The 22,103-nt window shown below is 44.2% G+C and overlaps 1 protein-coding gene across 1 annotated transcript in view; it reads left to right on the forward strand.

Moving 5' to 3' along the window:
• Positions 1 to 19,184, forward strand: part of LOC308241089 (semaphorin-6A-like) — a gene marked incomplete at both ends in the record, with an annotated part of 33,115 nt that extends 13,931 nt beyond the window's left edge. Inside the window, 10 exon segments of the mRNA XM_080654644.1 lie at positions 16,021 to 16,113; positions 16,115 to 16,226; positions 16,479 to 16,674; positions 16,677 to 17,894; positions 17,897 to 18,142; positions 18,145 to 18,248; positions 18,252 to 18,657; positions 18,660 to 18,815; positions 18,818 to 18,991; positions 18,994 to 19,184. Of these exon segments, the coding sequence (XP_080510770.1) occupies positions 16,021 to 16,113; positions 16,115 to 16,226; positions 16,479 to 16,674; positions 16,677 to 17,894; positions 17,897 to 18,142; positions 18,145 to 18,248; positions 18,252 to 18,657; positions 18,660 to 18,815; positions 18,818 to 18,991; positions 18,994 to 19,184 (2,896 nt within the window).
• Between the last annotated feature and the right edge of the window lie 2,919 nt (positions 19,185 to 22,103).

The following is a 22,103-nucleotide window of genomic DNA, read 5'->3' on the forward strand; positions in this document are numbered from 1 at the left end:
CTCAAGAAAATTCTAGCAAATCAGATCCAGCAGTACATCAGAAAGATCATACACCATGACCAAGTATTTATCCCAGGAATGCAAGGATGGTACAATATCCACAAATCAATAAACGTGATACATTACATAAACAAATTGAGAGATAAAAATCACAGAGTCATATCAATTGATGCAGAAAAAGCATTTGACAAAATCCAACACCCTTTCTTGATAAAAACTCTCAACAAGGTGGGAATAGAAGGATCATAGCTCAACATAATAAAAGCTATATATGATAAACCCACAGCTAACATCATACTCCTAAAAGCATTACCCCTAAGAACAGGAACAAGACAGGGATGTCCACTCTCACCACTCCTGTTCGACATAGTACTGGAAGTATTAGCCATTGCAATTGGACAAGAAGAAGAAATAAAAGGCATCCAAATTGGAAAAGAAGAAGTAAATCTGTCCTTATTTGCAGATGATATGATATTGTACATAAAAAACCCAAAAGACTCCATAAAAAAACTAATAGACTTAATAAATGAATTCAACAATATAGCAGGATAAAAAATTAACTCCAAGAAATCTATGGCATTTCTATACAACAATAGTGAACTTACAAAAAGAGAGACTAAAAAAGCAATCCCATTTACCATCACACCAAAAAAATTAAGATACCTAGGAAGAAACTTAACTAAAGAGGTAAAAGACCTATACACAGAAAACTACAGGACACTGAAAAAAGAGATAGAGGAAGACGTAAACAGATGGAAGAACATACCATGTTCATGGATTGGGAGAATCAACATCATTACAATGTCCATACTACCCAAAGCAATCTATAGATTCAATGCACTCCCCATTAAAATACCAACGACATATTTCACAGACCTAGAAAGAACTCTCCAAAAATTCATCTGGAATAAAAAAAGACCCCGAATAGCCACAGCAATCCTGAGAAAGAAGAACAACGTAGGTGGGACCTCAATGCCAGATTTCAAGCTGTATTACAAAGCCACTGTTCTCAAAACTGCCTGATACTGGCACAAGAACAGACATATAGATCAATGGAATAGAATAGAGAACCCAGAAATCGACCCAAATCACTATGCTCAATTAATATTTGACAAAGGAGGCATGAACATAAAATGGAGTCAAGACAGTCTCTTCAATAAATGGTGTTGGGAAAATTGGACAGATACCTGCAAAAAAATAAAACTAGACCACCAACTTACACCATACACAAAAATAAACTCAAAATGGATCAAGGACTTAAATATATGATGAGAAACCATAAAAATACTAGAGGAATCCACTGCTAGAAAACTCTCTGACATATGCTGAAGCAATTTCTTCACTGATACTGCTCCTAGTGCAATGGAAACTAAAGAGAAAATAAACAAATGGGACTACATCAAAATAAAAAGCTTTTGCACAGCAAAGGAGACCATCAATAAAACAACAAGAAAGCCCACTGCATGGGAGAACATATTTGCCAATGATATCAACGATAAGGGTTTAATCTCCAACATTTACAGGAAACTCATGCAGCTTAACAAAAAGAAGATAAACAACCCAATCAAAAAATGGGCAAGTGATTAAAAAGACACTTTTCAAAAGAAGACAGAAGGAAGGCCAAGAGACATATGAAAACCTGCTCGAAGTCACTAATCATCAGAGAGATGCAAATCAAAACAATAATGCGGTACCATCTCACACCTGTCAGAATGGCTATTATCAACAAATCAACAAATGACAAGTGCTGTCGAGGATGCAGAGAAAAAGGAACCCTCATGCACTGCTGGTGGGAATGCAGACTGGTGCAGCCACTGTGGAGAACAGTATGGAGTTTTCTCAAAAAACTAAAAATGGAACTCCCATTTGACCCAGTGATCCCACTTCTAGGAATATATCCCAAGAAACTAGAAACACCAATCAGAAAGGATATATGCACTCCTAAGTTCATAGCAGCACAATTCACCATAGCTAAGATTTGGAAACAGCCTAAGTGCCCATCAGCAGATGAGTGGATTAAAAAACTGTGGTACATCTACACGAGGAAATACTACGCTGCGGTAAAAAAGAAGGAGTTCTTACCATTTGCAACAGCATGGATGGAGATGGAGACCATTATGCTAAGTGAAATAAGCCAGGCAGAGAAAGATAAATATCACATGATCTCACTCATTTGTGGAATATAATGAACAACATAAACTGATGGACAAAAATCGATCCAGAGACAGAGAAACATCAATCAGAACGTGAAACCTCAGGGAAGGTAGGGGATGGTGGGGGTAAGGGGAAGAGATCAACCAAAGGACTTATATGCATGCATATAAGCATAATCAATGGACACAGACAACAGGGGGTGGGGTCATGAATAGGAGGTGGGGGTAATGAAGGAATAAGGACACATATGTAATACCTTAATCAATAAAGAAATTAAAAAAAAACACAAAAGGGAAAACATTTTTATTTAGTTAATTTAATACATCTATTTAATATATCTATTAAATATTAGAGTCATTTATTTGGACTATTTGCTCAATTCTCATTATGTACCTACTAGGTGCCCAGTGCATGAATTCATGCACCTTGAAAGAAACTGTGGGCCACGAGGCTGTGGTGGGCACAGGGGCAGGTCACAGCCCATCCATTGCACCCCCACCTGTGCAGCCCCTGGTCCGTTGTCTGCCTGAAGCCCTGCTCCCGCTGCCACTGCTCCCATGCACTGACAGTGCTGGCCCCAATAGCTCCACTCTGTCAGCAGGTATGAACAGTGGCTGCTGCCCCAATCGCCCCTCAGGAGCAGGGGGAGGTGGAGAAGCCCTGATGGACAATCAAGGCTGCCAGCCGCTGCTCGCACCTGCTGACAGCACCGAGCATTCAGGGCCAGCGCCAGGTGCTGGTAGTGGGTGCAAGTGGGCCCAGGGCCAGCAGGAGGTGCAAGCGCTGGAGGGGACCTTGTTGTGTGGGAGCAAGAAATTTTCAGTAACCACCAGAGGTTCACCCTGACGACAATGGCTGGCGCCCCACCTTGGTCTGCGCCCCCACTCACCTGCTCCACCATCCCACCGTGGCTGACGCCCATCATATTCCATACTCTGCTGCCTGCTGCCCATGCCTGCCATGTTCTGTGTGTGCCCCTTGGTGTTCAGCGCACATCATAGCGACCAGTCAGTTATTCGGTTGTTCCACCATTTGGTCTATTTGTATATTAAGGTTTTATATATATAGATCATTTTATGGGCTCTATGAAGAAAGGACAGATAAAGCTCTTTTCTTCATGGAGCTTATAATATACTAGGGGACCAGAGCACAAATTCATGCACCTTGAAAGGAACTATGGGCTGCAAGACTGCAGTGGGCACAGGGTGGGTCTTGGCCCATACTCCGTGTCCACCCCTGGCCCCTCCTGCCACAGCCCCTGGTCCCCTCTCTGCAGGCAGCCCCGCTCCTACTGCCACTCCCACGTGCTGATGGTGCCAGTCCTGCTCCCAGCTGCTGACAGCGTGGAGTGATTGGTGCTGGTGTCAGCTGCGGGTGCAAGCGGGACTGGCACCATCAGCGAGTGTGAGTGGAGGTTGCTGCTTCAATTGCCCCTCAGGAGCAGGGGGAGGAAGAGAAGTCCTCAGGGGCTTTCAGGGCTGGAAGCTGCCACTCACACCCACTGATGGCACCAAGCAATTGGGACCAGCCCTGGATGCTGGCAATGGCTGTGAGCAGCAGCTGCTGGCCCCACTCACCCCTCAGGAGCAGGGGGGGCCTGGAGAAGCCCTGAGGAGAGATCAGGGCCAGCAGCCGCTGCTCACACCTGCTGATGGCGCCAAGTAATCAGGGCCAGCACCGGGTGCCAGCAGTGGGTGCGAGCGGTGGCTCTGGCGCTGGCAGTGGGTGCAAGCGGGGCCGGCCTCAGCAGCAGGTGCAAGTACCAGGCAAGACTGCAGTGCATGGGAGCAAAGAATTTTCAGTAACCACCAGAGGCTCACCCTGATGACAGCAACTGGTGCCCCACCTTGGTCTGGCACCCCCGCTCACCTGCTCCACCATCCCACTGTGGTCGATGCCTGCCATGTTCCATGCTCTGCCTCCTGCTGCCGACGCCTGCAATGTTCCATGCACGCCCCCTGGTGGTCAGTGCACATCATAGTGACTGGTTGTTCGGTTGTTCTGCTGTTTGGTCTATTTGCATATTAGCCTTTTATTATATAGTATAAGGGCCTTAAAATATAAATAATACTATATAGGCAGTAATAAGTAAATTAAAAAAAATTCTGACTAGTGATTAAGATCTTTTGGAATAAGAACCAACAGTCTTTCTTAACTTTAGTTTCAGTCTAATTTAAACTTCCTGGGAATAAAATTACATACTTCTTTAGGGGATACTCATTATTGACTAAGGATCCAACACATAAATATTAAGGCACAGTAAAGCCCAGGGTGGATTGTTGTGGGGAAGCATGGAACTTGGTTGGAAAGTTTATAATGAGGAATCTCTGAAAGGTCGGGGGCCTCTAGGGGAAGCTGGCTAAAGGTGGCAACCCCTGCCTTGACTTTTCCAAACAAGTCTGAGCCCCTGGGTGTTTTACTGGAATCTTTATGTTTAGTCTTTAGACGTCCTTGCTTAAAGGACACTGCAGATGCATGTGTCTTTTCAAGGATGCTTGCCCTGCTGATAGTATGTACAAGTTAATTTTAGTTCAAGCTGTTGCTACAATAAAAGCCTAAGGAGGCAGGTGAACGGGGCTGATTGGTTTCTCAATCCAAGCAGTCCCTTAGCCCTCTCTTTCACAGAAACGAGTGTCAGAGTAATCATTCAGTCAGTGCTCAGGGTCTGCCGGTCAGCCCCGGGAAGTGGTTCACTGTGTGAGGATTGAACGCAACAATGCGGCAGAAACCTTGAAAACAAAGAGGAAGAAAATGAAAGTAGCTGCTCAGTAAGTCACTGGAGCCCGCTTGAGTTTTCCAAGTTCGAGGGGATTGTTTCTCAGATAAGGTTTCACAATGGGACAACAGCTGTCCACAGAACACAGCAATATATCACAGTGCTTACACAGTTATTAAAAGCAGGTGGTTCCTCTGTTACAGAAGAACAACTAAAGAGCCTGTTACAGACTGTTATAATTTATAACCCTTGGTTCCCTGATGCCAGAAACGCTAGACCTTAATCTCTGGGAACAAGTGGGCAGGGATTTAAAGAGAAATCAGGCCCAGGGAAAACGAGTGTCCTTATCATCATTAACTATGTGAACTATTGTTCCAGCTACACTATGCCCACTTCATATTGAGGATCAAAAGCCTACAGAATGCCAGGAGGGTTTATCACCAACCCCTCCTCCTGAGGTAGAGCCTGTAATACCTAGGCCCCTCCGTCAGAGGAACCCTTTCCCGATCCTCCACCTCCAGTGTGGGAAGGCTCATCAACTAGATCCTCAGTTATGGGATCATGTGTCAGGCAAGCTATGTTAGAAGAAGAGCTTTTGGCTTGCCCAGTTATGCAAGGTCAGCAAGGTAATCAGATACATGAACCACTCTTCTTTAAGGAAAAGTATTAGAGAAAATGGGACTAACAGGCCATTTACAAAAGGACTCCTTAATGCCTTGTCTGAAAATTATCATATGTCAGGTTGGGACTAGCAGATTTTGGCCAAAACAACTCTGGATGCCAGTCAATATTTACTATGGAGAGCAGAATATGATGAGATCTGTGAACAGCAGGCTGTTTGTGGGTGTTCACTGGCGACCCCACCTGGGAGCTCTCTGGGCCATGTTCTGGCTGTAAGTCCCAGGCAGTATAAAACATCTTCTAAAAGATCTACAGAAAGGACTCTGATTTATTGAGTCTTATCTGTAGGTTGTGTGCGCCTGCAAATATTGTACATAGAGTGTCTCTGTTGAATGTTGTTTTGTGTCTTTATTTGGTTTAATTTGTTTAGAGATGGGGCATATTTCACTTTGATAGGGGCCCCAGCTACTTGTGGCAGGCTGAACACGTGGCAGGTATTGCAGGAACTTCGCAGCAGCTGCCAAGAATTCTTAATCTTGGGGACCCTTCCTACTCTCCCCCTCAGGCATCAGCCAATGGAAACTCTTAGCTAGAAGTCCTTTTCTGTCTGTAATGTAACTTGGTTACTAATTGATGTTCTTTGCTTGCTTTCTTATCTTTGAGGGACTTCGTTTGCACTTCATCGTTTTATGAACGCAGGGAATCCTCTGTCTCTGCTGTTTGGGTTTTGTGCCACTCAGAACCCATTTGCTGTGCTGGGTTAGTGTGAGATAAGATTCTAAGGCTAATATCCCAGTCCACCTTTTGTGAGTACTCATTCATCTACTGCAGGGTTTTTTTGTTTTGTTTTTTCTGTTTTTAAGATCTCTTCTTAGGTGCAAGATTTCATATTGTTTGTCTACTAAGAAAGAAAAATATGGGGAAATAATTATTTAAACACCCCAGATATTTATCCTAGAGGGCCAGAGATACAGAAGTGCCCTTGAACAGGCTGCAGAAGCAGCAGCAGTGAGGTGGGGGTGAGGGGGTGCTCTCCTTGTAAAAAAAAAATTTTTTTAATGGTACTTTTACACTAAAGCTGTTAAAGGCCCAGAAGTTACTACAGTCCTGGGAACAAACCCAGGACCTGCTATCTCCCCACATACACACCCACCCTTTCTGCAGCCTCCTGAGAGTTGTCAAGGTCATATTATCTCTGTTATGCTTCTTAAGAATATGAATATATTTTCCATTGGAAAAATATGCCTATTTCTGAAAGTAAAGCGGGGGGGGGGGGGGGGGGAGGGTTCCTGTATTTGCCTAGGAAGCAAAGGTTATTTAAAATAATTATGTTATGTTAATCAGAGTCTTGATTACTTTAAATGAATAGATTACTTAATACTGTTTGATACTAATAATATATAATCTTTTAGTCTAATGTATTTGACTACCTTCCCAGAGTTTGAATTTTAACAAACTTTTTCTTGACCTAGAATTGGCTTTAGATCATTCCAGTGGGCCCTGGAATGCCTCAAAGATTTTTTTCTCTCCTTATGAAGGAAAATCTTATACTTAAGGTATATGGGAAGCTCTGTAAAATAAGGAAATAATAATTATTTTCTATTTATATATGAATATTAAATAGATTCTGATATGCTTTCATTTATAACTAATTGTTATTAGTCATAATATTGTGAAATATTGTGTTTTACAGAAAGGACAAGACTCCATGTCATTTGCATTACTCTATATAGTATCTAGATTTATAGAAGTACTGGCAGGAAAAATCAGGAAACAAAAATTTTATTATAAGGCTGAATGAATAGAAAATAATTATATAGTTTTGATAACAATTATTTAAAGTATTGCTAATTCTTAAACTTTTTGTTTTTCAGATATAAGGAAGTATTTTTAAAGCAATTTGGTAAATTATATATTCCTCTCCCTACCTGTCCCTCCAGAATTTAGCAATTCTTAATAAGTGGCAATACATTTCTTTGCATGAATTCAATAAGCCCTGTTTCCAATTGTAGATATATTAACCGAGATAAAAACTGATAATGGGCCTGCTTATGGTAGCCATGCCTTTGCCACCTTTTGCAGGGCTTGGTCCATCCAGCATTCCATAGGAATCCCTTACAATCCACAAGGGCAGGCCATCATTAAATGTTCCCATGTGACATTAAAGAGCATGCTAATAAAACAAAAAAGAGAGGGGGGGGGAATGTGGGGAAGCAGGGGACTTGGTTGGAAAGTTTGTAAGGAGGAATCTCCGAAAGGCCAGGGGCCTCTAGGGGGAGCTGGCCCGAAGGCAGCAACCCCTGCCTTGACTTTTCCAGGGCCCATTGGAATGATCTGAGCCTCTGGGTGTTTTACTGGAATCTTTGTGTTTAGTCTTTAGACGTCTTTGCTTAAAGGACACTGCAGATGCATGTAGCTTGAACTTCTAGATAATATCAGCAGGGTAAGCATCCCTGAAGGATGCTTCTAGAGACTATCAGCAGGATAAGCACCCCTCAGGGATGCTTACCCTGCTGATAGTATCTAGAAGTTAATTTTAGTTCAAGCTACTGCTATGAAAAAAGCCTAAGGAGACAGGCGAATGGGGCTGTTTGGTTTCTCAAGCCAAGTGGTCCCTTAGCACCCTCTTTCACAGAAATGAGTGCCAGAGTAATCATTCAGCCATTGCTCAGGGTCTGCTGGTCAGCCTGGCAGGTTGTGATTGAGAGAATGAAGAAATAGATAAATAATTGGATGAATTAATGAGTGTAACATTTGTTTGTAACTTTGAGGAGTAATACATATTTTTTTTGTCTGTAATTCATAGTCAACAAAGTAAAGGCATGATGAGAATGTTGAGTTCTTGGATCTGATGAAACCAAAATATAGACAAGATCCCAAATAGGATTACATTTTACATTCAGGAACTGGTGCAAGGCTCTTGATAAACAGTTGGGAAAAACAACTACAAGGTGCACCGTCTCTCACAGAGCAGGGATTGGGCTTTGCAGCTCTGTATCTGAGTCCCAGAATGAGTTTAGTGCAAAAGGCTTTTGATTTTAAGTAAATACTCAAAGTGATTTTCCATCTTAGGGCTGAGTGTTTTATTAGCAGTAAATAATCTTGTTTAAAATAAGCTCACGGACTCCACTAAAAAACTATTAGAACTAATAATTGAATTAAAAAAGTTGCAGGATACAAAATTAATATGCAGAAATCTATTGCATTTCTATACACTAATGACAATTGATTAGTGGAGAAATTAGAAAACAATCCCACTTGCAATTGCATTAAAAAGAATAACATACCTAGGAATAAATTTAAGCGAAGAGTTAAAAGACCTGTACTTTGAAAACTATGAGACATTAAAGAAAGAAATTGAAGAGGACTAAAATTAATGGAAGGATATGCTGTGCTCAGGGATTGGAAGAGTTAATATTGTTAAAATAGCCATACTACCCAAAGCAATATACATATTCACTGCAAGGCATTCTTCTCAAGACGCGAACAAATATTTCTAAAATTTATATGAAACACAGAAGACCCTACATAGCCAAAACAACCTTAAGAAAAAAGAACAAAGTGTGTTCTGAATTAAAACTATACTAAAAAGGTACAATAATAATAAAAAATATGGTACTGGCACAAAAACAGACACACAGATCAATAGAACAGAATAGAGAGTCCAGAAATAAACCCTCACTTATACAGTCAATTAAAATATGACAAAGCAGCTGGTCTAGCATGGTTCAGTGATTGAGCGTTGGCCTGTGAACCAGGAGGACACGGTTCGATTCCTGGTCAGGGCACATGCCTGGCTTGTGGGCTCAGCCCTCGGGTGGGGCATGCAGTAGGCAGCTGATCAATGATTCTCTCATCATTGATGTTTCTATCTCTCTCTCACTCTCCCTTCCTCTCTGAAATCAATAAAAATATACTTTAAAAATAAATAAAATATGACAAAGGAGGCAAGAATGTACAATGGGAAAATGACAGTGTCTTCAATAAGTGGTGTTGGGGAAATTGGACAGATACATGCAAAAAAAGAAAACTGGATCATTTTTATACTATATACCAAAATAAACTCAAAATGGATTTTAAAGACTTAAGTTTATGACCCAAAACCATAAAACTCCCAGAAGAAAACATAGGCAGTAAACTCTTTGATATCAGTCTTAGAACTATCATTTGGACATATCCCCTTGGGCAAGGGAAACAAAAAAATAAATAAATAAATGGAACTACATCAAACTAAAAATTTTGTGCAAAGCAAAGGAAATCACTAACAAAACAAAAATACAACCTACTGAATGGAGAATATATTCACAAATGATATATCCAATAAAGGGTTAATATCCAAAATTATTACAACTCAATATAAAAAAAACTGCAAAAAAACCCCAATTAGATGGTATTTTTTCAAAAAAAGACAAATGGATGCAAACAGACATAAAAAAAAGTGCTCAAATCTCTAATCATCAGAGAAATTCAAATCTAAGTCACAAGTAGATACCACTTTACAACTGTCAGAATGGCTACCATCAAAAATTCAACCCATAGCAATGTTGATGAGGATGTGGAGAAAAGGAAACACTTGTGCACTGTTGGTGGGGGTGTAAACTGGTGTAGCCACTATGGAAAACAGTATGGAGGTTCCTCAGAAAATTAAAAAACAGAACTGCCAGATGACCCAGCAATTCTACTTCTGGGTATTTATTTGAAGAGAAAACAAAACAAAACACTAAGTTGAAAAGATATACCATCCCTTTGTTTGTTACAGCATTAGTTACAATAGTCAAGATATGAGAATAACCTAGGTGCCCATTGATAGATGAGTGGATAAAGAAGATGTGGTATATATGCAATGAATATCATTCAGCAATTAAAAGAATGAAATCTTGTCATTTGTGACAACATGGATGGGTATGGAGGGTATTTTACTAAGTGAAATAAGTCAGACAGACAAACACAAATATCATGATTTTACCTATGTGTGGAAACTAAAACAAAACAAAACAAACAAACAAAACAGAAACACACCCATAGATACATAGAACAAACTGATGGTTGATAGAGGAAGTGGGTAGGGGTTGGGTGAAAAGGGTGTAGGGAATAAAAATAAAGAATGGATTAAATTAAAGGACATCAATTTCAAGAGCAATGAAAGAAATCAGACAAAACTTTACTTCATGCATAAACCAAAAAGAAACAAATGAGCTCATGAACTTTTCTCAAAGAAACTTTTCTCTGTCTCTCTACTACCAATACCTGGAGTTGACATCATTGCTGGTCTGGAATTTGTTAATACTTATTTTGTGTCCTAACATTTGGTCTATTTTTGAGGGTTTCCCATGTGCACTTGAGAAGAATGTATTTTCTGCTGCTTTGGCATGCAATGTTGTGTAAATATCAATTAAATCCATCTAATCTAGCGTGTCATTTAAAGTTACTGTTTCCTTGTTGATTTTTTTTTTGGGGGGGGGTCTGGAAAATCTATTCAGTGATGACAGTGGGATGTTAAAGTCCCCTACTATAATTGTATTATTATCAATCTCTCTCTTAAAGTCCTCCAGAAGTTTTTTTTAATATATCTAGGTGCTCCTATAGTGGGTACATATATGTTGACCAGGGTCCTCTTGTTGGATCGATCCCTTTAGTGGTATGTAGTGACCTTCAATGTCTCTTGTTATGGCCCTTATTTGAAGTCTATTTTGTCAGATATGATTATTGTTATCCCAGCTTTTGAAAAAAAAAATTTCTATCTTCACTTTCATCCTGTGTAATTCTCTTGTCTCTTCTAGATAGCACATATATGGGTCATGTTTTCTTATCCATTAAGCTACTCTATGTCTTTTGATTGGAACATTTAATCCATTTACATTTAAGGTTATTATTTATCATCATTTTTATTCTTTATGCCTTTGTTTCTCTCTATGTTGTCTTCTTACCACAGTCCCTTTAACGTTTCTTGCAGTTCTAGTTTAGTGGTAATAAGCTCCTTTAGCCTTTCAAAATACTTTCTAATTTACCCTTGTAAATTTCACCTTTTCCTCTAAAGTTGTATAGGTGTGCTTGCCTAATTTTCTAAATATTTGACCTTTTTATGCATTTTTAAATTAATTTTTAATCTAAATGTATATTATTTATTGATTTTATTATTTTTTATTTTTTACTAGAGGTCTGGTGCACGAAATTTGTGCATGGGGGAGGGGGGTCCCCTCAGCCCAGCCTGCACCCTCTCCAATAGGGAACCTCTCAGGGGATGTCCAACTGCCAATTTAGGCCCGATCCTGGGGTGCCTAAACCGACAGTCGGATATACCTCTCACAATCCAGGACCACTGGCTCCTAACTGCTCACTTGCCTGCCTGTCTGATTGCCCCTAACTATCCCCTCCTGCTGGCCTGGTCACTTACAACTGTCCCCACTGCCGGCCTAGACGCACCCAATTGCTCCCCCACTCTGCTGGCCTGGTTGCCCCTAACTGACTCTCCCACACCGGCCTGGTCACCCTTAACTGCCCGCTCGCTGGCCTGGTCGCCCCCAACTGCCCCCTGTGTGGGCCTGGTTGCCCATGCAGCCTGCTGTTTGGTCATTTGGTTGCCCCTCACTAACATCTTGCTAGCCTGGTTGCCCCATGCAGTCAGCTGCTCAGTCATTTGGTTGCCCCTCACTAACCCCCCTGCTGGCCTGGTCATCCCATGCAGCGCTTGATGCTTAGTCATTTGGTTGCCCCTCACTGCTCCCCTCTGCCAGTCTGGTCCCCCCAACTGCCCCCCCGTGGGCCTGGTTGCCCATGCAGCCTGCTGTTTGGTTGTTTGGTCACTCCTCACTAACCCCGCTGCCGACCTGGTTGCTCCATGCAGTCTGTTTGGTCGTCTGTTCGGTTGCAATGGTCGCTTAGGCTTTTATTATTATAGATTGTTTAAAGTATTACATATGTCTCCTTTTTCCCCCTAGTGACCTCCCCTCTAGCAAAGCTGTTACATTCTTTGTTTATGGCCCTTTGTAAATTGGGAGTAATTAGGAAAACAGGTCTTGTAAGACCAGATTGTTAAGAAAGGGCAGTGACTTAATTATAGGCTACCAAGAATGTACATTAGGATACTGATTAACAGAGTAAGGCTACTAGCCTTTCTATATTCTTCCTCACCCTCTCCCTGCCCCCCACTTTGATCCACAGCTAGCTTTAGCCCTGGGGATTATAGAAGACCCAGGGTTTGGGGATAGGGACAAAGACTGCTCTAGCTGCTTCCGGCTGAAGGGGGACGTCTTGATAAAGGGAGTTCAGCATGCCGAGTCTTCATCATCTTCATCATTTTCCTCGAGAGGATCTTAGTAGTGAGGGGTCCTGGCATGTAGTACCATTTAGAACTTAAAGGCTTCTAAACGAGAAGATACAAACTGTGTCAGCATATTGAGTATACAAGGGCCAAATAGCAGAGGTAGAAGTATCATTAAGAGGCAACCTGCTGGTGGGAGTACCCATGAGGCCCAACTCCATATATTATTCCAGGAACTCCAACATTCTGATAATTCCTGTCTTATTTTTGAGGCTTGATCAGCTACTTTCTGGGCCCCATCCCTTACAATGCTGGACTGGTTGGCATAAAAACAGCACTCTTCCTCAAGGAACATACATAAACCCTTCTTTTCTGCTGTTAGAAGGTCTAGTCCTCTTAGATTTTGGAGGGTGACTGCTGCCAGCGAATCTACCTGGTCTTGTACTGCAATAATGCTCTGCTATTTCCTCTAAGCTGTCTGCAAGGTCTTTGGATAGGCTTTGATAATAGGAAAGTGAAGTTGTCAACCCCCTATCCCAGTGCCCAGGTCTGTAGCTATTCCTAGGTCAGCAAGTAGGGGGAGGAGGGTGATGGCCTTTCTGGTTCGAGCATAGGCAGTGAATGGAACCTTAAAGAGCTGATTGTTTGGGACAATGTCTATTTCGGGGACTAAGTAAACCAGAGTACAGGTTCTAGTCCAGTTGGCAGGTAAACAGTAGTATATAAATCACCCATCAGCAGATGTAAGAAACACCTAAAATCAAAGTAGAAAAAATAGTAAATTCACACCTGGATAAATCAGAGCAAAATTATACAATACAAATATAAATTGTCTAAAGGTGTTTACACAGAAAGGATACATTTTTAAAAAAAATTGTAAGCTGACTCCTTGGCAGTATCAATGAAAGTCAGACAACAGTGCAATGATATTTTTAAGGTATTGAGAAAAATGTGATCATCAACCTCATGTAACCAAAACTAAAATGTTTTGGGAGGGACCAGGTATGCAAGGGAGGGCAGTTGTGGGTGATCAGGCCAGCAGGGGAGGGCAGGTGGGAGGGACCAGGCCTGCAAGGAGGACAGTTGGGGGCAATCAAGCCTACAGGAGAGGGCAGTTAGCGTTGACCAGGCCGGCAGAGGAGGGAAGTTGGGGGCGACTGGGCCTGCAGGGAAGGGCAGTTGGGGGGGACCCAGGCCTGTAGGGGAGAGCAGTTGGGGGGGACCAGGCCTGCAGGGGAGGGCAGTTAGTGGTGACCAGGCCTTCAGGGGAGAGCAGTTAGGGGTGACCAGGCCTGCAGAGGAGGGCAGTTAGGGGCAATCAATTTGGCAGGGGAGCAGTTAGTCATCAATCAGGCTGGCAAGGGAGTGGTTAGGGTGTGATCAGGCTGGCAGGCAGAAGTGGTTAGGGGCAATCAGGAGGGCATGCAGGCAAGCAGTTGGGAGCCAGCAGTCCTGGATTGTGAGAGGGATGTCCGACGGCCCGTTTAGGCCCGATCCTACCTGGATTGGGCCTAAACGGGCCGTCGGACATCCCTCGAGGGTTCCCAGGTTGTAGAGGGTGCAGGCTGGGCTGAGGGACACACATCCCTGTGCATGAATTTTGTGCACTGGGCCTTTAGTTATCATATAAAACTGAGAGGACACCTTCAGCATGACTGCAAAAGTGATGCTGCAAGGGATCAAACAATGACCCAGTATGATCTCAGCTAGCCTGGGAAAACTACCCAAATCTCAGATCATAGAAATGTAATGGACTCACTCTTTGATCTGATTTTCCCTTTGGAGCATTTATTAATCTGGCTTCTCCAGAGAAACAGAACCAGTAAGATGGAGATGATAGATTATAGATAGATACATGATAGATAGATAGATAGATAGGTAAATAGATAGATAGATAGATAGATAGATAGATAGATAGATAGATAATAGATAGGGAGAGATATATAGTGCCCTGGCTGGTGTGGTTCAGGTGGTTGCTTGTTGGATTCTCTGTCAGGGCATATGCCTGGGTTGCAGGCTTGATCATCGGTGGGGGGTTTGCAGGAGGAAGCTGACTAATGTTTCTCTGTCATTTACGTTTCTCTCTCTCTCTCTTTCTCTCTCTCTCTCCCTTCCTCTCTCTGAAATCAATTTATGCAATTATGAAGGCTGAAAAGTCCCATGATCTCCATTTGCGAGATGGAGACCCAGGAAATCTGGTGGTGTACTTAATTCAAGTCCCAATGCCTGAGAATCAGGGAAGCCTATGGTGTATATCCCCGGCTGAGGGCAGGAGATGAGATGTTCCAGCTCAATAGTGAAAGGTAGAAACACACACACACACACACACACACACACACAAGACATATGAATTCATCCTCCCACTATTTTTTGTTCTTTCAAGTCCTCAGTGGATTGCATGATGCCCACCTACAATGGAGAGAGCAATTACTTTACTGAGTTCACCAATTCAAATGATAATCTCATCGGGAAACACCTGCTCAGACACACCCAGAAATAAGGTTTAATCTGGGCACTTCATAGGCAATCAAGTTGACACATAAAATTAACCATTACAAGTTTACCCCTTGTCAACTTGGCACTCAAATGCATCTCTTTAAAACATACTTTCCAAGAGGAGTAGTGAGCGGCAACAGGTGAGGCTGCAGCCAACTCTGCTCCCCTTGCACTCGGCTGCCCAGGCGCTCGGGACACAGCAGCAGCGCTTTTCCCTGGGCTGACCGCCCGCGATGTCCACTTAGGAGAGGCTGCAGCGGCCAGCATCGCGACACCCCCAGCACACCGCTCCAGGTCGCAGAACGGGGCTAGAGGGTGCACCCCTGCCCCAGCCCCCACCCCGCCCCCCACCCTGAAATGACTTGTTTATCGGCGCAGACACTGCCTAAGGGACTCGCTGGAGTGGAATCCAAGTGGAATTTAGATTTGAAGAAGAGTTTCTTAACATTTACTCCTTCCTTATTGGTTTTTTTTTCTTTCTTTTTTCTGCTCCCCTTCTCAGCCTATCATTGGAGATGAACACAGAGCTTTTGCATCCCAAAAAGTAGTCGCCGCGACTGTTATCCCCAAAGAGACAAGCACACATGTAGGAATGACAAAGGCTTGTGAAGGAGAGAGCGCAGCTCGCAGCCCAGAGATCCTCTCCATAATGGATTACTAAATGGGATACACCACGCTGTACCAGCCCACTCCGAGCCCTGGCCGCCGACCCGTCGATGCACCGAATAGGGTAAAGTAGAGAAAGAAAGTCTCCCCGCTGAACTACTACGAGGCCAGAAGCCTTGCTGCTATATCTCACCCTGCTACACTGCGCTGGGGCTGGCTTCCCAGAAGATTCTGAGCCAATCAGTATTTCGCATGGCAACAAAACAGTATCCGGTGTTTGTGGGCCACAAGCCTGGATGGAACAGCATGCAGAGGCACGGACTGGACATCCAGATGATCATGATCATGACCAGGACCCTCTACATTGCTGCCTGGGGAGACTGGCAGCGAGTCACAAAGACAACCAAGTTCTCAGTGAAACAGGAAGGTGAACAGAAGCAAGAAACGAAAACTTAGGCTCAAGTACATTTTAGACCTTAATGGACCATCCTTGTGTGAAGAAGAGAGTGACTTCTGGAAATAATTTTCCCTTTCTCATCTTCCATCTTGACAATCACATCACCAAAGCGAAGGCTGAGAGACGGAGACAAACGTTAGCTTTCGTTCGCCCCCCCTGATGAACAGATGCGGCATGCTGAATACCAAGTGTCTGGGACCATATTTATACTGTTGATAGACACATCGCACACAGAAGAAATTTATTGTAGCAAAAAACTGACATGGAAATCTAAACAGGCTGATGTAGACACATGCAGAATGAAGGGAAAACATAAGGATGAGTGTCACAACTTCATTAAAGTTATTCTAAAGAAAAACGATGATACTTTGTCTGTGGAACTAATGCCTTCATCCCTTCCTGCAGAAACTATAAGATGGATACTTTGGAACCTTTTGGGGATGAACTTAGTGGAATGGCCAGATGCCCCTATGATGCCAAACACGCCAACATCGCATTGTTTACAGATGGAAAATTATACTCCACCACAGTGACTGACTTCCTTGCCATCGATGCAGTTATTTACCGGAGTTTTGGAGATAGACCAACCCTACGGACCGTCAAGCATGGTTCAAAATGGTTGAAAGAACCATATTTCATCCAAGCAGTGGACAATGGAGACTATATCTACTTCTTCTTCAGGGAAATAGCAGTGGAGTACAGCACCATGGGAAAGTTAGTTTTCCCAAGAGTGGCCCAGGTTTGTAAGAATGACATGGGAGGGTCTCAGAGAGTCCTGGAGAAACAGTGGACATCTTTCCTTAAGGCTCGCCTCAACTGCTCAGTTCCCAGAGACTCTCACTTTAATTTCAACATACTCCAGGCGGTTACAGATGTGATTCGTATTAATGGCCGTGACGTTGTCCTGGCAACCTTTTCCACACCTTATAACAGCATCCCTGGGTCTGCAGTTTGTGCCTATGACATGCTTGACATTGCCAATGTTTTTACTGGGAGATTCAAAGAACAGAAGTCTCCGGATTCCACTTGGACACCAGTTCCTGATGAACGAGTGCCTAAGCCCAGGCCGGGTTGCTGTGCTGGCTCATCCTCCTTAGAAAAATATGCAACCTCTAATGTCTTTCCTGATTATACCCTGAACTTCATCAAAACGCACCCGCTCATGGACGAGGCCGTGCTTTCTGTCATCAACAGGCCGTGGTTCCTGAGGACGATGGTCAGATACCGCCTCACCAAAATAGCGGTGGACACCGGGGCTGGGCCCTATCGGAATCACACTGTGGTTTTCCTGGGATCAGAGAAGGGACTCATCTTGAAGTTCTTGGCCAGAATAGGAAACAGTGGTTTCCTAAATGACAGCCTTTTCCTGGAGGAGATGAGCCTTTACAATCCTGGAAAGTGTAGCTATGATGGAGTAGAAGACAAGAGGACTATGGGATTGCAACTGGACAAAGCAAGCAACTCTCTGTATGTTGCATTCTCCACCTGTGAGATAAAGGTTCCCCTTGGTCGGTGTGAACAACATGGGAAGTGTAAAAAGACCTGTATCACCTCCAGAGACCCTTACTGCGGGTGGGTGAAGGAAGGAGTTCCTGTGCCTCTCTGTTGCCCGGCAACAGACTAACTTTTGAACAGGACATAGAGCGTGGCAATAAAGATGGCCTTGGAGACTGTCATAATTCCTTCGTGGCACTGAATGGAGTGATTCGCGAGAGTTACCTCAAAGGCCAGGACCAGCTCGTTCCTGTCACCCTCTTGGCCATTGCGGTAATTCTGGCGTTTGTCATGGGGGCCATGTTCTCCGGGATCGTGGTCTATTGCGGCTGCGATCACTGCGCAAGGATGGGTCCTCAGCACAGCGCAAGGAGGAGCTCAGCCACTCCCGCAGGGGCTCCATGAGCAGCGTCACCAAGCTCAGCGGCCTCTTCGGTGACACCTAGTCCAAAGAGCCGAAACCAGAGGCCAGCCTCACGCCGCTCATGCACAACAGCAAGCTCACCACGCCCGGCAACACGGCCAAGATGCTCATTAAGGCGGACCAGCACCACCTGGACCTGGCGGCCCTGCCCACCCCCGAGCCCACGCCCACGCTGCAGCAGAAGCGCAAACCCAGCTGCGGCAGCCGCGAGTGGGAGAGAAACCAGAACCTCATCAACGCCTGCACAAAGGACATGCCCCCCATGGGCTCCCCGGTGATCCCCACGGACCTGCCCCTCCGGGCCTCCCCCAGCCACATCCCCAGCATGGTGGTCCTGCCCATCACGCAGCATGGCTACCAGCACGAGCACGTGGACCAGCCCAAAATGAGCGAGGTGGCCCAGATGGCCCTGGAGGACCAGGCGGCCACCTGGAGTATAAGACCACCAAGGAACATCTCAGCAGCAAGAGTTCAAACCACGGGGTGAACCTAGTGGAGAACCTGGACAGCCTGCCCCCCAAGGTCCCCCAGCGGGAGGCATACCTGGGCCCCCAGGGAGCCTCCCTGTCACAGAGCGGCCTGAGCAAGTGCTGGAGATGCACCACTCCTCCTCCTCTGGGCTTGACTATAAGAGGAGCTACCCCACGAACTCGCTCACCAGAAGCCACCAGGCCACCACTCTCAAAAGAAACAATACTAACTCCTCCAATTCCTCGCACCTCTCCAGAAACCTGAGCTTTGGCCGGGGAGACAACCCGCCCCCCGCCCGCAGCTGGTGGACTCCATCCAGGTGCACGGCTCCCAGACGGCGGGTCCGTCAGTGACTGTTTCGAGGCAGCCCAGCCTCAACGCCTACAATTCATTGACCAGGTCGGGGCTAAAGCCGGACGTACCCCCCAAACCTACCTTTGCCCCCATTTCCACATCCATGAAGCCCAACGATGTGTGTACATAATCCCAGGGGATGGTCAGGTGTCGAGCCGGCAGGAAAGGCGAGGCGCGCTGCGCCTGCACGGTTCTCCACTGCCTGAGTGCACACTAGACCAAGAGGGCCGTGCAACACCCTGACGCTGGGCCTCTGGGATTCTGGGGACTCGCCAAATGGCCCACGTGGTTTGGTGAAGGTTTGGACACGGGACTCACCTCCATTCTCTTCCTTCACTCTCCCCCGACTCCCCGCTACAGGTCGTACTCACGAAAGACTTAAATTATCATCACAAACATGAGCCAAAAGCACATACCCACTCACCCCCACACGTGTGCACATGTACGCATGGACACAGAAAGACACACGTGCACACACACACTCACACACAGACATTGACACAGTCACACAGAGGTGAACAGCAATTGCAGGATTTTGTCCGTGACTGCACAGGGCACTGCCAAAGTAGGCTAGCGTTCCAACTTGCAAAACACAGATTTTTTTTTTTTTTTTTTTAATCATGCAAGTTAAAAAGACAAAGGAATTCATTGAGAATTCTAACTCAGACTTTTAACAATGGCAGAAGTTTACTATGAGCAGATACTGTGAAATGCCCACCAGTGTTACAGCTTTCTGTTTTAGCAGGTTAATGCCATGTTGGGCAACTATGTCATAGATTTCTGCTCCTCTCTTTTAATGAAATAACGTGACCGTTAAGGCAAGTAACTTTATTTATTGTTCACCATTTGTTTTTCCTTAAGGAATGGACTCTTCCACACACCACCCTATGAACAGCTCTCCAGAAAGCCCCTTAACGCTACACTATTTAACGTGAAATCCATTAACTGGAATAATTGAGTTTCTTTATTTTTGCAATAAATTCACTGAGTAAATAAGCTGGAATCTGAGCTTTGTGTTTGGACTGTCTGATCTCTAGCTAAAGGAGAAAGTTAAGAGGGGAGTATTTATTTAAATCTGACAGTTAATTTGCTGGTGAAATCTCTGTGCTATCACATGCAAAAAAGTAATCGGTTTAAAAGTCCTTCCAGATCCTAACTTCTAAAGCAACCAGGAGAGAAACTTCTAGAATGGCACAGCCATGTCTCATTGCTGCCAACATGGCTTTGTCAGTAGTTCCTACTTTCTTGTGAAGGCACCAGCTTGTGATACGCCATCTCATTTCACCTTGCATGTGAGACAGCAAACAAAATCCACAAACGGTGTAAACTAATTAAACTAATTAATATGCTGGCTGCTACCTTGCATAAATTAATGGTTTGATCACACAGGTTTTTCGTGGGGTTACATCTGTGAATAGCCCGTTTTCCACATGTAAATTTGTGCCTTACACCCTGAGTTGTGTACACTTGTAAACTGTCATTTATGATAAACTTTTCCCTCATTTTGAAATACAGATGGTTATTTAACCCTTGCCTCACCCCACTCCAGTCCTCTGGAGGATTAGCTGTCCAGCAGATAGAAGAAGAATGCAGTGGTGATGCTTAGAATCTCACAGCCTGGGAAAGCTGGGCTCACAACACCCTCCCAATTCACACCTCCTTCTAGTCGTGCCAACTCCAACCACCCTTTGGCCATGTTGATAAACATGGACCCTAGTGTTGTGGGTGGCATATCTCTTCTCTCCCTCTAGGGCTCCCTGCTTCCCTTAGATTCTCAGATCATTTCAACATGGTGATACCCTCATTTGCCAGCAGAGAAAGGACTAAAGTCCCAGTCCTTATTTCTGCCAGGTCCCCTGGCTGGAGAACACGCCGTGTGCAGTTGGGCAGGCATCTGGGAGGAGTCTCCAAGCCGTGTGCTCTGTGCGTGCAAGCGATGCACACAAGGAAATAACATGGAAATAGATGCAGGCAGGCTGGTCACTGCTGTGATTAATGAGTAACTCCAAGTACAAGGCCAACTACAATGGATGCTGCAAAAACCTTGACTGGGGCAAAAGATATTTAAAAATTTTTAAGTGTCTTCTTTTTGTTATGGCTTGTAGGGGCTGGGGTGGGTGTGTGTTTTTCCCCTTGGTTTTCATTAGTGCAAGCACACTGAAGGGACTTTTGTTGACCATGAATAAAAGACTTGTCAACATACTGTAAACCGTGAGCATTTCTGGTTGTTTTTTTTAAAACAGTTAAACATATTTGGTGGTCTCTTTGTCTTTTTATTTCCAGTTTGATCTGGGATTAGTTTGGTCTTTAAAGAAAAACTTTATAAAAAGACAATTTGGGGCAATTTCTAGTTGGCTGGTAAAAACGCGATGTCTCCATAATCAGAGAGAGACCTAGGTGTGTGGCAAAGTTGCCCGCACAGCCTTTTGTCCCAAACATCTCTTGCCGTTTTGCTGTTGTTTGGGGTAAGCCTTGTTGTTTTTGTGTCCTTATATTTTTGTTTTGTTAGTGGAGTCAATGTTCACATTCTGTGAACTCTGCCCTGAAACCATGAAGTCTTCTTTAGATAGAAACCAAGATACTGGTTTATCCCTTGGATTTTCTTTAGAAACGTGGAGTTTAGGAAAGTGATGGGTGTATATTACCCTGCCCCCTTCTTCCCCAAGCTTGACTCCCAAGAGTATTGACGGGGCAGTGCCCACCGCCTCATCCCCATGTGTGGACGTCATTGCCTCAGCTGTGCTATGGAGACATGTGTCAAAATTTCAACCCACACCCCTACTTACCACAACTCATCACTTGCAGTGTTGACCCTAGAATGCCTACATGTATTGAGCTGGTCTTCTACATTTGAGTATTTTTCCGCCTTTTCTTTTTTCCCCCACCCCATGTGGGTGGAGGGTCCATAAACCTGAGTGTGTCTTTGCTTTCCACCCTTGCTAGACACTGGTAGATGCAACAAGCTCAGATTTATATTTGTTGTAAAGTTGTAAAAATATTGTGATGTCATCAACTTTCCTTCTATCTCCACATCCCTTAACATCTGATT

This window comes from Plecotus auritus (genome assembly GCF_963455305.1).
Source record: "Plecotus auritus genome assembly, chromosome: 2".
In the NCBI taxonomy this organism is placed as follows: domain Eukaryota; kingdom Metazoa; phylum Chordata; class Mammalia; order Chiroptera; family Vespertilionidae; genus Plecotus; species Plecotus auritus.